Source organism: Petromyzon marinus, chromosome 72 (assembly GCF_048934315.1).
Source record: "Petromyzon marinus isolate PM22_M1 ecotype Great Lakes invasive population chromosome 72, UKy_Petmar_22M1.pri1.0, whole genome shotgun sequence".
NCBI classification, from domain to species: Eukaryota; Metazoa; Chordata; class Hyperoartia; order Petromyzontiformes; family Petromyzontidae; genus Petromyzon; species Petromyzon marinus.
Genome location: NC_133738.1, coordinates 2,900,136 through 2,917,403, shown reverse-complemented (window position 1 = coordinate 2,917,403; position 17,268 = coordinate 2,900,136). Strand labels below are relative to the sequence as shown.

At 53.3% G+C, this 17,268-nt stretch overlaps 2 protein-coding genes across 4 annotated transcripts in view; both read right to left on the bottom strand.

The window, feature by feature from the left end:
• Positions 1 to 10,063: 10,063 nt before the first annotated feature.
• On the bottom strand, positions 10,064 to 11,882 carry LOC142906922 (uncharacterized). 3 transcript variants are annotated; one of them, XM_076055660.1, is made up of 3 exons: positions 11,387 to 11,882; positions 11,293 to 11,312; positions 10,064 to 11,222 (listed from the first exon to the last, which is right to left on the bottom strand). In XM_076055660.1, exons 1-3 carry the CDS (start codon positions 11,432 to 11,434, stop codon positions 10,259 to 10,261), a joined length of 1,032 nt encoding a protein of 343 aa, XP_075911775.1. In that variant the 5' UTR covers positions 11,435 to 11,882; the 3' UTR covers positions 10,064 to 10,258. The 3 variants fall into 3 exon arrangements, with proteins under 3 accessions (XP_075911775.1, XP_075911774.1, XP_075911773.1); XM_076055659.1 differs by having other exon boundaries at positions 11,293 to 11,881; XM_076055658.1 differs by having other exon boundaries at positions 10,064 to 11,312; positions 11,387 to 11,880.
• Positions 11,883 to 15,032: 3,150 nt separating this feature from the next.
• The window catches only part of LOC142906944 (uncharacterized), a 45,367-nt gene continuing 43,131 nt past the window's right edge, over positions 15,033 to 17,268 (bottom strand). The window contains exons 6-8 of the mRNA XM_076055745.1: positions 16,172 to 16,415; positions 15,949 to 16,012; positions 15,033 to 15,192 (exon numbers count right to left, since the gene is read on the bottom strand). Of these exons, the coding sequence (XP_075911860.1) occupies positions 15,033 to 15,192; positions 15,949 to 16,012; positions 16,172 to 16,415 (468 nt within the window). The remainder of the gene's footprint in view (positions 15,193 to 15,948; positions 16,013 to 16,171; positions 16,416 to 17,268) is intronic.

Here is a 17,268-nt window from a genome sequence, read left to right as displayed (position 1 = left end):
ACCCACAGAGACCCATAGAGACCCATAGAGACCCACAGAGACCCACAGAGACCCACAGACACCCATAGAGACCCACAGAGACCCATAGAGACGAACAGAGACCCATAGAGACCCAAAGAGACCCACAGACACCCATAGAGACCCACAGAGACCCACAGAGACCCACAGACACCCATAGAGACCCACAGAGACCCATAGAGACGAACAGAGACCCATAGAGACACACAGAGACCCACAGACACCCATAGAGACCCACAGAGACCAACAGAGACCCACAGAGACCCACAGAGACCCATAGAGACCCACAGAGACTCACACAGAGACACACAGAGACTCATAGAGACCCATAGAGACCCACAGATACCCACATACACCCATAGAGACCCACAGAGACCCATAGAGACACACAGAGACACACAGAGACTCATAGAGACACACAGAAACACACAGCGACTCATAAAGACACACAGAGACACACAGAGACTCATACTCACAGAGACCCACAGAGACCCATAGAGACCCACAGAGACCCACAGAGACCAATAGAGACCCACAGAGACCCATAGAGACCCACAGACACCCATAAAGACCCACAGAAACTCACACAGAGACACACAGAGACTCATAGAGACACACAGAGACACACAGAGACTCATAGAGACACACAGAGACACATAGACTTATACTCACAGAGACCCACAGAGATCCACAGAGACCCATAGAGACCCATAGAGACGCACAGAGACTCATAGAGACCCAGAGAGACCCACAGAGACCCATAGAGACTCATAGACACCCACAGAGACTCACAGAGACCCACATAGACCCACATAGACCCACAGATACCCACAGGGACCCACAGAGACCCATCGAGACCCACAGAGACCCACAGAGACTCACAGAGACCCATAGAGACCCACAGAGACACATAGAGACCCACAGAGACTCACACAGAGACTCATAGAGACCCACAGAGACACACATAGACTCATAGAGACTCACAGAGACCCATAGAGACACACAGAGACTCATAGAGACCCACAGAGACTCACACAGAGACTCATAGAGACACACAGAGACACACAGAGACTCATAGAGACTCACAGAGACCCATAGAGACACACAGAGACTCATAGAGACCCACAGAGACTCACAGAGAGACACACATAGAGTCATAGACTCACACAGAGACACACATAGACTCATAGAGACGCACAGAGACCCACAGAGACCCATAGACACGCACAGAGACCCACATTGACCCACAGAGACACATAGAGTCCCATAGAGACCCATAGAGACCAACAGAGACCCATAGAGACCCATAGAGACCCACAGACACCCATAGAGACCCACAGACACCCATAGAGACCCACAGAGACCCATAGAGACCCACAGAGACCCATAACGACTCATAGAGACCCACAGAGACCCACAGAGACCCAAAGGGACCCACAGAGACCCATAGAGACAAACAGAGACCCATAGACACCCATAGAGACCCACAGACACTCACAGAGACCCACAGAGACCCACAGAGACTCACACAGAGACACACAGAGACTCACAGAGACCCATAGAGACCCAGAGACACCCATAGAGACCCACAGAGACCAACAGAGACCCACAGAGACCCACAGAAACCCATAGAGACCCACAGAGACTCACACAGAGACACACAGAGACTCACAGAGACCCATAGAGACCCACAGACACCCATAGAGACCCACAGAGACCAGCAGAGACCCACAGAGACCCACAGAGACCCATAGAGACCCACAGAGACTCACACAGAGACACACAGAGACTCATAGAGACCCATAGAGACCCACAGATACCCACATACACCCATAGAGACCCACAGAGACCCATAGAGACCCACAGAGACCCATAGAGACCGACAGAGACACACAGAGACTCATAGAGACCCACAGAGACCCACAGAGACCCACAGACACCCATAGAAACCCACAGAAACTCACACAGAGACACACAGAGACTCATAGAGACACACAGAGACACACAGAGACTCATAGAGACACACAGAGACACAGAGACTTATATTCACAGAGACCTACAGAGACCCACAGAGACCCATAGAGACCCATAGAGACCCACAGAGACTCATAGAGACCCACAGAGACCCATAGAGACCCATAGAGACCCACAGAGACCCATAGAGACTCATAGACACCCACAGAGACTCACATAGACCCACATAGACGCACAGATACCCACAGGGACCCACAGAGACCCATCGAGACCCACAGAGACCCACAGAGACTCACAGAGACCCATAGAGACCCACAGAGACACATAGAGACCCACAGAGACTCACACAGAGACTCATAGAGACCCACAGAGACACACATAGACTCATAGAGACTCACAGAGACCCATAGAGACACACAGAGACTCATAGAGACCCACAGAGACTCACACAGAGACTCATAGAGACCCACAGAGACACACATAGACTCATAGAGACTCATAGAGACACACAGAGACACACAGAGACTCATAGAGACCCACAGAGACTCACACAGAGACACACATAGACTCATAGACTCACACAGAGACACACAGAGACCCATAGAGACCCACAGAGACCCATAGAGACCCACAGAGACACACAGATACCCATAGACACCCACAGAGACCCATAGAGACCCATAGAGACCCACATAGACCCATAGACACGCACAGAGACCCACATTGACCCACAGAGACACATAGAGTCCCATAGAGACCCATAGAGACCAACAGAGACCCATAGAGACCCATAGAGACCCACAGACACCCATAGAGACCCATAGAGACCCATAGAGACCCACAGAGACCCATAGACACCCACAGAGACCCACAGAGACCCACAGAAACCCACAGAGACCAGCAGAGACCCACAGAGACCCACAGAGACCCATAGAAACCCACAGACACCCATAGAGACCCACAGACACCCATAGAGACCCACAGAGACCCATAGAGACCCACAGAGACCCATAACGACTCATAGAGACCCACAGAGACCCACAGAGACCCAAAGGGACCCACAGAGACCCATAGAGACAAACAGAGACCCATAGACACCCATAGAGACCCACAGACACTCACAGAGACCCACAGAGACCCACAGAGACTCACACAGAGACACACAGAGACTCACAGAGACCCATAGAGACCCACAGACACCCATAGAGACCCACAGAGTCCCACAGAGACCAGCAGAGACCCACAGAGACCCACAGAGACCCATAGAGACCCACAGAGACTCACACAGAGACACACAGAGACTCATAGAGACCCATAGAGACCCACAGATACCCACATACACCCATAGAGACCCACAGAGACCCATAGAGACCCACAGAGACGCATAGAGACCCACAGAGACCCACAGAGACCCACAGACACCCATAGAGACCCACAGAAACTCACACAGAGACACACAGAGACTCATAGAGACACACAGAGACACACAGAGACTCATAGAGACACACAGAGACACAGAGACTTATACTCACAGAGACCTACAGAGACCCACAGAGACCCATAGAGACCCATAGAGACCCACAGAGACTCATAGAGACTCACAGAGACCCACATAGACCCACATAGACGCACAGATACCCACAGGGACCCACAGAGACCCATCGAGACCCACAGAGACCCACAGAGACTCACAGAGACCCATAGAGACCCACAGAGACACATAGAGACCCACAGAGACTCACACAGAGACTCATAGAGACCCACAGAGACACACATAGACTCATAGAGACTCACAGAGACCCATAGAGACACACAGAGACTCATAGAGACCCACAGAGACTCACACAGAGACTCATAGAGACCCACAGAGACACACATAGACTCATAGAGACTCATAGAGACACACAGAGACACACAGAGACTCATAGAGACCCACAGAGACTCACACAGAGACACACATAGACTCATAGACTCACACAGAGACACACATAGACTCATAGAGACCCACAGATACCCATAGACACCCACAGAGACCCATAGAGACCCATAGAGACCCACATAGACCCATAGACACGCACAGCGACCCACATTGACCCACAGAGACACATAGAGTCCCATAGAGACCCATAGAGACCAACAGAGACCCATAGAGACCCATAGAGACCCACAGACACCCATAGAGACCCATAGAGACCCACAGAGACCCATAGAGACCCACAGAGACCCATAGACACCCACAGAGACCCACAGAGACCCACAGAAACCCACAGAGACCAGCAGAGACCCACAGAGACCCACAGAGACCCATAGAGACCCACAGAGACTCACACAGAGACACACAGAGACACACAGAGACTCATAGAGACCCATAGAGACCCACAGATACCCACATACACCCATAGAGACCCACAGAGACCCATAGAGACCGACAGAGACCCACAGAGACCCATAGAGACCCACAGAGACCCACAGAGACCCACAGACACCCATAGAGACCCACAGAAACTCACACAGAGACACACAGAGACTCATAGACACACAGAGACACACAGAGACTCATAGAGACACACAGAGACACAGAGACTTATACTCACAGAGACCCACAGAGACCCACAGAGACCCATAGAGACCCATAGAGACCCACAGAGACTCATAGAGACTCACAGAGACCCATAGAGACCCATAGAGACCCACAGAGACCCATAGAGACTCATAGACACCCACAGAGACTCACAGAGACCCACATAGACCCACATAGACCCACAGATACCCACAGGGACCCACAGAGACCCATCGAGACCCAAAAAGACCCACAGAGACTCACAGAGACCCATAGAGACCCACAGAGACACATAGAGAACCACAGAGACTCACACAGAGACTCATAGAGACACAGAGACACACAGAGACACACATAGACTCATAAAGACACACAGAGACTCATAGAGACTCACAGAGACCCATAGAGACACACAGAGACTCATAGAGACCCACAGAGACTCACACAGAGACACACAGAGACACACAGAGACTCATAGAGACACACAGAGACACACAGAGACTCATAGAGACCCACAGAGACTCACACAGAGACACACATAGACTCATAGACTCACACAGAGACGCACAGAGACCCACAGAGACACACAGAGACCCATAGCCACCCACAGAGACCCATAGAGACACATAGAGACCCACATAGACCCATAGACACCCTCAGAGACCCACATTGACCCACAGAGACCCATAGAGACCCATAGAGACCCACAGAGACCCATAGCGACCAACAGAGACCCATAGAGACCCATAGAGACCCACAGACACCCATAGAGACCCATAGAGACCCATAGAGACCCATAGACACTCACAGAGATGCACAGAGACCCACAAAGACTCACACAGCGACACACAGAGACTCATAGAGACACACAGAGACCCACAGAAACCCATGGAGACCCACAGAGACCAGCAGAGACCCACAGAGACCCACAAAGACCCACAGAGACTCACACAGAGACACACAGAGACTCATAGAGACCCATAGAGACCCACAGATATCCACAGACACCCATAGAGACCCACAGAGACCCATAGAGACCCACAGAGACTCATAGAGACACACAGAGACACACAGAGACTCATAGAGACACACACTGACACACAGAGACTCATAGAGACACACAGAGACACACAGAGACTCACACAGAGACACACAGAGACATACAGAGACTCATAGAGACACACAGAGACACACAGAGACTCATAGAGACACACAGAGACACAGAGACTCATACTCACAGAGACCCACAGAGACACACAGAGACCCATAGAGACAACATCAACATCAACAACATCACAGACAACATCAACAACAACAACAAACTAACACAACAACATCATCATCAACAACAAACTAACACAACATCATCAACAACAAACTAACACAACAACAACAAACTAACACAACAACATCAACAACAACAAACTAACACATCAACAACAACAAACTAACACAACAACAACAAACTAACACAACAACATCAACAAACTAACACATCAACAACAACAAACTCACACAACAACAACAACAAACTAACACAACAACAAACTAACACAACAACATCAACAACAACAAACTAACACAACAACAACAAAGTAACACAACAACAACAACAAACTAACACAACAACAAACTAACACAACAACAACAAACTCACACAACAACAACAAACTAACACAACAACAACAAACTAACACAACATCAACAACAACAACAACAAACTAACACAACAAAAACAAAGTAACACAACAACAAACTAACAACAACAACATCAACAACATCAACAACATCACAGACAACGAGTTTGCCGACCTAGATGACCATTTGAAAGTGAATTCCAGATTTGAAGTTTTCGCGACTGCGAGGATATTTCGGTACAAAGTCACCGTGTAGACAGGGAAATCATGAAGTCAAAACAGAATTAAAAAAATTAGAATTTATTTTAATTCCATTTAAATTCCATTACGATTTTTTTTATTTTTCATTTCATTGCTTTACGAACCAAGAAGATTATTTAATTGAGTGATTCTCATCCCATTATTTTCACCGTTACCATTTCCACTTCTCCTACACAATACGTCACTTCGCCGATGGGGACGTGCCCACGGAGCGATGCAAGTCCGGCTTACACGTCACCGCCGTCCCTCACCACACCGGAACGTTACGGTTAACCACGAAGACTCGCCCGGGATCAGCTGCTAACCGTTGAACCGTTAGCGCTAGCCCTTAGCCACGAACCTCCCGCGTACCGGGCGAGGGAGTCAACATCTCGCAGGGTCCGGGGATCGAACCCACGACCTCCTGTAGACCGAGCGAGGTGGTTAACATCTCACAGGGTCTGGGATTGAAGCCATGACCTCCCGCGTACCGTGCGAGGTAGTTAACATCTCACAGGGTCTGGGATTGAAGCCACGACCTCCCGCGTACCGGGCGAGGTAGTCAACATCTCTCACGGTCCAAGATCGAACCCACGACCTCCTGTGTACCAGGCGAGGTAGTCAACATCTCACAGGGTCCGGGATTGAACCCACGACCTCCTGTAGACCAGGCGAGGTAGTCAACATCTCACAGGGTCCGGGATTGAACCCACGACCTCCTGTATACCAGGCGAGGTAGTCAACATCTCGCAGGGTCCGGGATTGAACCCACAACCTCATGTAGACCAGGCGAGGTAGTCAACATCTCTCAGGATCCGGGATTGAACCCACGACCTCCTGTAGACCAGGCGAGGTAGTCAACATCTCACAGGGTCCGGGATTGAACCCACGACCTCCTGCAGACCAGGCGAGGTAGTCAACATCTCACAGGGTCCGGGATTGAACCCACGACGTCCCTCCCTCCCCCCCCCCCCCTCTCTCCCTCCCCTCCCTCCCCCTCCCTCTCTCCCTCCCTCCCCCTCCCCCCCCTCCCTCCCCCTCCCCTCCCCCCTCCCCCCTCCCTCCCCTCCCCCCTCCCCCCCCCTCCCTCCCCTCCCTCCCCCTCCCTCTCTCTCTCCCTCCCTCCCTCCCTCCCCCTCCCTCCCTCCCCTCCCTCCCTCCCCCTCCCTCCCCTCCCCCCCTCCCTCTCCCTCCCTCCCCTCCCTCCCTCACTCTCTCCCTCCCCCTCCCTCCCTCCCCTCCCCCCCTCCCTCCCCTCCCTCCACTCCCTCCCTCTCTCCCTCCCTCTCCTCCCTCCCCCTCCCTCCCTCCCTCCCCTCCCTCCCTCCCTCCCTCCCTCCCTCCCTCCCCCTCCCTCCCCTCCCCCTCCCTCCCTCCCTCCCTCTCTCCCTCCCTCCCCTCCCTCCCTCCCTCCCTCCCTCCCTCCCTCCCTCCCTCCCTCCCCCTCCCTCCCCTCCCCCTCCCTCCCTCCCTCCCTCTCCCCCTCCCTCCCCTCCCCCTCCCTCCCTCCCTCTCCCCCTCCCTCCCTCCACTCCCTCCCTCTCTCCCTCCCTCCCTCCCCTCCCCTCCCTCCCTCCCTCCCCTCCCTCTCCTCCGTGGGTTGTGAGGACCGGGTCGCCAAAAGGAAGCTCGCGATTTCTCTTTTCCCGACTTCCGTTTATTCGGCAGTGTGGTGGTGGTGGGTGGGTGGTGGTGGTGGGTGGTGGTGGGTGGGTGGTGGTGGGTGGTGTGGTGGGGGGGTCCCACCGTGACGTTCAAGCGTCTACGACTACCATGCGACACACCGGACGAACCGGGCGCATCATTCCGTCATTCTGTCATTCTGTCGTTCCGTCATTCTGTCATTCAGTCGTTCCGTCGTTCCGTCATTCCGTCATTCCGTCATTCTGTCATTCAGTCGTTCCGTCGTTCCGTCGTTCATCCGTTCAGTCGTTCCGTCATTCTGTCATTCCGTCGTTCAGTCGTTCAGTCGTTCCGTCGTTTCGTCGTTCCGTCGTTCCGTCATTCTGTCATTCTGTCATTTCGTCGTTCTGTCATTCTGTCATTCCGTCATTCCGTCATTCTGTCATTGTCATTCCGTCATTCCGTCAATCCGTCATTCCGTCATTGTCATTCCGTCATTCCGTCATTCTGTCATTGTCATTCCGTCATTCTGGCATTGTCATTCCGTCATTGTCATTCCGTCATTCCGTCATTCTGTCATTCCGTCATTCTGTCATTGTCATTCCGTCATTCCGTCATTCTGTCATTGTCATTCCGTCATTCTGTCATTCTGTCATTCCGTCATTCTGTCATTCTGTCATTCCGTCATTCCTCCCGTGTGTCAGGGGAACAAACACACACACAGACACACGGGATCCCGCGCGTCGTTCCGTCCTGTCGAGAAGATTGATACAGAATAAAATACGTGGGTTGTTTGGTGGAGGGGGGTCGCGCGCGCCCCCCCCAAAACAAGCTAGCGACATTACAGTCGCGTTGTTGTCAACGCCAACGCATCGTAACACTCAAGTGGCATTGTTATTAACGGTAAGTCTCGCACGCGCGCGTGTGTGTGGTGTGTTAGTGTGGTGTGTAGTGTGTGTGAGTGTGTGTGTAGTGTGTGGTGTGTGTGTAGTGTGTGTGGTGTGTAGTGTGTGGTGTGTGTAGTGTGTGGTGTGTAGTGTGTGTGGTGTGTGTGTGGTGAGTGGTGTGTGAGGTGTGTGTACGTGTGTGTGTGGTGTGTTGGTGTGTGTAGTGTGTGTGGTGTGTGTACGTGTGTGTGTGGTGTGTGTACGTGTGTGTGGTGTGTGTAGTGTGTGTGGTGTGGTGTGTTAGTGTGTGTGTGGTGAGTGTGTATGGTGTGTGTGGTGTGTGTGTGGTGTGTGTGGTGTGTGTGTACGTGTGTGGTGTGTGTGGTGTGTGTGATGTGTGTGTACGTGTGTATGGTGTGTGTGGTGTGTGGTGTGTGTAGTGTGTGTGGTGTGTGTGGTGTGTTAGTGTGTGTGTGTGGTGTGTGTGGTGTGTGTGGTGTGTGAGTGTACGTGTGTGTGTGTGGTGTGTGTACGTGTGCGTGTGTCGTGTGTGTGGTGTGTGTAGTGTGTGTAGTGTGTGGTGTGTGTACGTGTGTGTACGCGTGTGTGTGTGGTGTGTGAGTGCGTGAGTGTGTGTGTGTAGTGTGTGTGGTATGTGGTGTGTGTGAATGCGTGAGTGTGTGTGGTGTGAATGTGTGTGTGGTGTGGTGTGTGTGAATGTGTGTGGTGTGTGTGAATGTGTGTGTGGTGTGAATGTGTGTGTGGTGTGTGTGTGGTGTGTGTGTGAATGTGTGTAGTGAGTGTATGTGTGGTGTGTGTGTGATTGCGTGTGGTGTGTGAATGCGTGTGTGTGTGGTGTGAATGTGTGTGTGTGGTGTGTGGGGTGAATGTGTTTGAATGTGTGTGTGGTGTGTGTGGTGTGTGTGTGTGATGTGTGTATGTGTGTGTGAATGTGTGTGTGTGAGTGCGTGAGTGCGTGAAACTCGATTCCTTGAGAAACGCACCATCAGGCCACCACCGGTGGTCGTTCGAGCTTCATGGCGGGCCGCGGGGAAATTAACTCCCCGCAACTTTGGGCGAATTCGCAGCGGCGGAGGGAAAAGAATAAGTGGCATTCGATTGCATGAAGTTTAAAATGTGAAGTTTAAAATGTGAAGAAGTTTAAAATGTGAAGTTTAAAATGTGAAGTTTAAAATGTGAAGTTTAAAATGTGAAGTCTAAAATGTGAAGAAGTTAAAAATGCCATTGACTTTCCATCCCACGCCGAAAGTCTCCGTGTTGCTATTGCCGGAAAGGGAATTTACACCGATTCTCATTCTTCACGAAGATGACGATGATGACGACGATGATGACGACGATGATGATGATGACGATGATGACGACGATGATGACGACGATGACGACGATGATGACGACGATGATGATGATGACGACGATGATGACGATGACGACGACGATGATGACGACGATGATGATGATGACGACGATGATGACGATGACGACGACGATGATGATGACGACGATGATGATGACGACGATGATGACGACGACGATGATGATGACGACGATGATGACGACGATGACGACGATGATGATGATGACGACGATGATGATACAGGGCATGGGGGACAGTCTGCAGACAGCTTCGCGTGATGACCGAAGACCGCCCTGTGCGTGTGTGGTGTGTGTGTGTGTACTTGTGTGTGTGTGCGTGTGTGGTGTGTGTGTGTGTACTTGTGTGTGTGTGTGTACTTGTGTGTGTGTGCGTGTGTGGTGTGTGTGCGTGTGTACTTGTGTGTGTGTACTTGTGTGTGTGTGCGTGTGTGGTGTGTGTGCGTGTGTACTTGTGTGTGTGTACTTGTGTGTGTGCGTGTGTGGTGTGTGTGCGTGTGTACTTGTGTGTACTTGTGTGAGTGTACTTGTGTGTGTGTGTACTTGTGTGTTTGTGCGTGTGTGGTGTGTGTGCGTGTGTACCTGTGTGTACTTGTGCGTGTACTTGTGTGTGTGTGTACTTGTGTGTTTGTGCGTGTGTGGTGTGTGCGTGTGTACCTGTGTGTGTGTGTACTTGTGTGTGTGTGCGTGTGTGCGTGTGTACCTGTGTGTACTTGTGTGTGTGTATTTGTGTGTGTGTGCGTGTGTGTGCGTGTGTACCTGTGTGTACTTGTGCGTGTACTTGTGTGTGTGTGTGCGTGTGTGTGTGCATGTGTGTGTACGTGTGTGTGTGCGTGTGTGCATGTGTGTGTGTACTTGTGTGTATGTGGAGCTGTGTGTACCTGTGTGTACCTGTGTGTGTACCTGTGTGTGTGTGTACCTGTGTGTGTGTGTACTTGTGTGTATGTGGAGCTGTGTGTACCTGTGTGTGTGCGTGTGTACCTGTGTGTACTTGTGTGTGTACCTGTGTGTGTGTGCGTGTGTGTGCATGTGTAGCTGTGTGTACCTGTGTGTACCTGTGTGTGTGCATGTGTACCTGTGTGTACCTGTGTGTGTGCCACCATGAGGGGTGGACAGTCCTCTACTCGGGGCAGCAGACTGCCAAACAACAGGGTGTGGCTCTTCTTTTGAACAAACGAATGAAGGGGGCGTGGGAGCGTGGCGATGAAGTGTGGGAAGCTGTAAGCCCCAGGCTACTTTGGGCTCGCCTTCCCATCGACCGGAGGCGAGGAATGGTGGTCGTGGTTACTTATGCCCCCACCGAAGACGAACATCCGTGGAGGGATGCAGGCAAAGCCGATGAGTCAGATGCCTCCTATGACCTCCTGTCACAGGTGCTGGCTAAAGTGGCCCCTCGGGATAGAGTCATCATGTTGGGTGACTTCAATGCCCGAGTTGGTCATGATACTGGCACCTGGTCTGGAGTGATTGGAGGGCATGGGCCAGATCAGCTCAATAACAACGGTAGGCAGCTGCTAGATTTTTGTGTAGCCCATGGGCTTGTAATTACCAACACGCTGTTCCGGCATCGGCGCATCCACACAACATCGTGGATGCATGCCGGGTCCAAGCAAGAACATCTGCTGGACTACATAGTGACGGACCAGCGGTTGCGAGCCCATGTCCTTGACACCAGGACCTACCGTGGAGCTGATCTGCCCTCTGACCATCGACTAGTCATCTGTAAGATGCACCTGCCATTCTTCTACTCCGGTGGTGGGTGTACACCCAGGACCCCATTCCAACCTAAAGTGGCCAGGTCTCAGTTATCTGATGAAAGTTGCGAGAATTTGATCATCGCTTGCGGCTGGGATTGGCATCGTCCCCGACTCCTCCTGATGTCGAGGGTAAATGGGCGAAGTTTAGAACTGTGACTCATGCAGCTGCAATGGCTGCTTTGGGTACACGGTCCAGACCTCCCCAGAGACCCTGGCTGACAGAGGTGTTCAGGATGGTTGAGAAAAAGCGACAGGCCCACTGTCATCGGCTACAGAATCCCACGTCAGAGAATGAGGAGGCTTACCGTGGCCTTCGCTCAGAGGTTCGGAGAGCTGTGAGGCGCTGCAAGGATGGGTGGTGGTCACGGGTTGCTGATGAGATGGAGTCTGCCTCAGTGACCCGTGATCACAAATCTCTATTTAACTCCATCAAAAAAGTAACCTGCAGCGCCACACCTATTACCATCATTAGGGGAAAAAACGGTGATCCAATCTCCGACCCCCAGGAACAGGTTTGCAGATTTGCTGAGCATTTCTGTGAGGTCCTGCGGGAGGGAAAATCCCTCAGCCAGGAAAACATCGTGGCACAAAGTGAGGATGACCCTGCTGAGGCTGCGGTGCCTCAAATATTGGAAGAAGTCACCCCCTGTGAGTGGTTGGCTGTGGTGCCATCTGTTGAGGAAGTACTGAAGGCAATCCGGAGTCTGAGACCAGGAAAAGCAGCGGGCAGAGATGATCTCCCAAGCGAAATGCTGAGGGAGGGTAGTGTTTGTGCACAGACTGCCCTATATGACTTAACAACAGTCTGGACCACTGGACGGGTTCCGCAGGATTGGAAGGATGCCCTAGTGGACCCCCTTTTTATGAAGGGGGACCACACAGACTGTAATAACTACAGGGGCATCTCACTCCTCAGTGTGCCGGGAAAGGTCCTGGCAAGGATTATTCAACATCGCCTCGCCAGGCACGCTGATGAGAGGCTTGCGGAGCCCCAATGCGGTTTCAGGAAAGGGCGGTCCTGCACAGATGCCATATTTTCTGTCCGTCTGCTACAGCAGAGGTGTAGGGAATTCCAACAAGACCTACATCTCTGCTTTATTGACCTGGTCAAGGCCTATGATACCATCAGTAGGCCTGGGCTCTGGGTTGTTCTTCGTGCTTTTGGAGTCCCTGACCCTCTGCTCACGATCATTAAGGACCTTCATGATGGTGAGCGGGCCCGGGTAAAACTATGTGTCTGGGAGTCAGAGCCATTCCCTGTACACCTTGGGGTGCGACAGGGATGTCCTCTGGCTCCCACATTATTTAACATCTACTTTGACCACGTAGTTCGTGAAGCCTTCAATAGCTGTATCGGGGGAATCTCCATATGGTACAGATATAATGGGAGGCTGATCGATGCCCGGGTGCGGTCAAGGGATGGCTCCCTATTGCTCAACCACGTTATGTATGCCGATGATTTGGTGATAGCTGCTCATTCAGAGGAGGAGTTGGAGACGCTGCTGCTGAGACTGGAGCATGCCACTAAGAGGTGGGGCCTTACCATCAGCCCCACCAAAACTAAGCACCTTCCTGGGTATTTTGTGCCATCGGACACTCGACCCCCACAACTCCCAATCGGTGATGGGGCAGTTGTGGAGAGAGTGGAGAGCTTCCAATACCTGGGCAGTGTGCTTATGACCGGCTCTAGTTTAACAGCAGAGGTCTCACTCCGAATCAGTCGAGCGGCAATATCTTTTCATCAGTTGCGTAACGCTGTGTGGAAGCTACCTGGTCTGTTGCTCCGCACTAAGCTTCAGGTCCTCTCGGCTACGGTCATTCCCTCCCTTCTCTACGCTTGCGAAACGTGGACCCCCCTAATGGAACATCTTCGCCGGTTAGAAACATTTAGGCTGGCCTGCCTACGATCCATCCTGGGTTTAACCAGGCTTGATTGTGTGAGGAGCTCACAAATCCTTGAAAGATCTGGGCAAGGTCCCATCGGTGAGCTCCTCCGGCAGGCAAGGCTGCGATGGCTGGGTCATGTAGCCCGCATGCCCAGCCACCACATGCCGAAACAGCTTTTGTTTGGCCGGATCGAGGGGGCTAAACGGGCGCGGCACGGGCTAGAGAAGAGATGGAGTGATGTGGTACAGGAGGACGTGGAGATGACTGGACTTGCCGATGACTGGTACCAGCGGTGTCAAGATCGGCCTCTGTGGAGGAGGCTCGTGAAGGACGCTGCTGGGCAGTTGGAGGCAGTCGCCCTCCAACACTAATGGAGGGCGGAGGAGCGACGCCCACAACAACGAGCGGAGCGCCGGGTGGTTAAAGCACAGCAGGTTGGCACAGTAGAGGGCACAGGTGGTGCATCAGCCAGTCATCTCAGTCAGTCGACCCGTGGCACCTGCTGGGTCTGCCCCGTGACCTCCTGCCAGCGGGCGTTCGACACTTCACGTGGCCTCACGGTGCACATAGCCTGGCACAAGCGTCGTGGTGATGTCACCGCCACTTAGTGGAGAATGGCGATTGTTGTTGTTGTGTGTGTGCGTGTGTGTGCGTGTGTACCTGTGTGTGTGTGTATCTGTGTGTGTGTGGCGTCCAGCAGTATCCTTGCTGACTTGTGTGACGACGACGATGATGATGATGACAACGACGATGATGGCGATGGTGATGATGATGACGACGATGATGGTGATGACGACGATGATGATGGTGATGATGATGGTGGTAATGATGGTGACGACGACGATGATGGTGATGATGATGACGATGATGATAATGACGATGATGATGACGATGATGATGATGATAACGACGACGATGATGGTGATGATAGTGACGACGATGACGATGATTATGGTGGTGATGATGATAACGACGACGATGATGACGACAATGACGATGATGGTGACGACGCTGTCCCACCACTCCCCTCTCCGGCCTGACCCCTCTCTCCCCACCCCTAACCGAATCGTTCTGTCCCACCACTCTCCCGGCACGCTCGGACGCCACGCGGCCACGAGTCCTCGCCGCCGCCATCGCCGCCTTCGCCGCCGCCGCCAGTATAAACCCGCGTCCGTCGGTTCGCAGCGGCTTCCAGGACCTCCTCCAGGAGGCTTCCCCTGCGTGCCGGAGAGCGGTCGGTGAGTGGAGGCGGCGGAGGCGGACGATGATGCGGACGATGATGTGGGGAATGTCTACGGCGGTGATGGCGGGGTGGTGGTGATGCAGGTGGTGATGCAGGTGGTGATGCAGGTGATGATGCAGGTGGTGATGCAGGTGATGATGCAGGTGATGATGCAGGTGGTGATGCAGGTGGTGATGCAGGTGGTGATGCAGGTGGTGATGCAGGTGATGATGCAGGTGATGATGAGGGTGGAGCAGCGCTTGCGAGCAAGCCGTCGCTGAGGGTGGAGACGTGCGGCTGGGGGTGGTGGCGGTCGTGGTGAGGAGGAGGATGAGGAGGAGGATGAGGAGGAGGATGAGGATGATGATGAGGAGGATGATGATGAGGATGATGAGGAGGAGGATGATGAGGAGGATGATGAGGATGATGAGGATGATGAGGAGGAGGATGAGGATGATGAGGAGGATGATGAGGATGAGGAGGATGAGGAGGAGGATGATGATGAGGATGATGAGGAAGATGAGGAAGATGAGGATGATGAGGAGGATGATGATGAGGAGGATGAGGATGATGAGGATGATGAGGGGGGCGGCCTGCGTTGGAGTTGTTGAGGTTGGCTCCGGCGTGCTGTGACAGGACGCCCGAGGGTCCTGGACCGGCGGGAGGAGTCGAGCGAGCCCCCGGGGGCGTGGGGGGGGGCCGCCCCCCCCCCGCCCCCGCCCCCGCCCCCCCCCGAGGGGGGCTCTCCGGCTCCGCGTGGAAGTCGAAGCGGAAGTCCATGGGGACGTTGAAGTCAAAGTCGAACGGAGCTGACGCTGGAACGTACGTGGCGGGGGGGGAGGAGCCGGCGGTGGGGTGGGAGGAGCCGGAGGTGGGGTGGGAGGAGCCGGCGGTGGGGTGGGAGGAGCTGGCGGTGGGGTGGGAGGAGCCGGTGGTGGGGTGGGAGGAGCCGGCGGCGGTGGGGTGGGAGGAGCCGGTGGTGGGGTGGGAGGAGCCGGTGGCGGGGGGGGAGGAGCCGGTGGCGGGGGGGGAGGAGCCGGTGGCGGTGGGGTGGGAGGAGCCGGCGGTGGGGTGGGAGGAGCCGGCGGCGGTGGGGTGGGAGGAGCCGGCGGCGGTGGGGTGGGAGGAGCTGGCGGTGGGGTGGGAGGAGCCGCCGGTGGGGTGGGAGGAGCCAGCCGCTGGGTTTGTCTCTTCGGTGATGACGTCAAATGTCGGGAACTGCCGGGGGGGGGAGAGGGGGGTTTGGCATCGTCATCATCATCAGCATCATCATCATCACCATCATCGTCATCATCGTCATCATCATCATCGTCATCATCATCATCAGCATCATCATCATCAGCATCATCATCGTCATCATCATCGTCATCATCATCATCATCGTCATCATCAGCGTCATCATCGTCATCGTCATCATCAGCGTCATCATCGTCATCGTCATCATCAGCGTCATCATCGTCATCATCATCGTCATCATCATCATCGTCATCATCATCATCGTCATCATCATCGTCATCATCGTCATCATCATCATCATCATCGTCATCATCATCATCGTCATCATCATCATCATCATCGTCATCATCATCGTCATCAGCGTCATCATCGTCATCATCATCATCACCATCATCATCGTCATCACCATCAGCGTCATCACCATCATCATCATCATCATCGTCGTCATGATCATCGTCATCACCATCAGCGTCATTACCATCAGCGTCGTCATCATCATCGTCGTCATCATCATCGTCATCATCACCAGCGTCATCATCGTCACCACTATCATCACCACCACCAGCACTACCACTACAACCACCACCACGACCACCACCATCAGCACTACCACTACCACGACCACCACCACTACCACCACTACCACCACCACCACTACCACCACCACTACCACCACCATCACTACCACTACCACCACCACCATGACTACCACCACCAGCACCACCAGCACTACCACCACCACTACCACCACCACTACCACCACTACCACTACCACCACTACCACCACCACCACTACCACCACTACCACCACCACTACCACCACCATCACTACCAC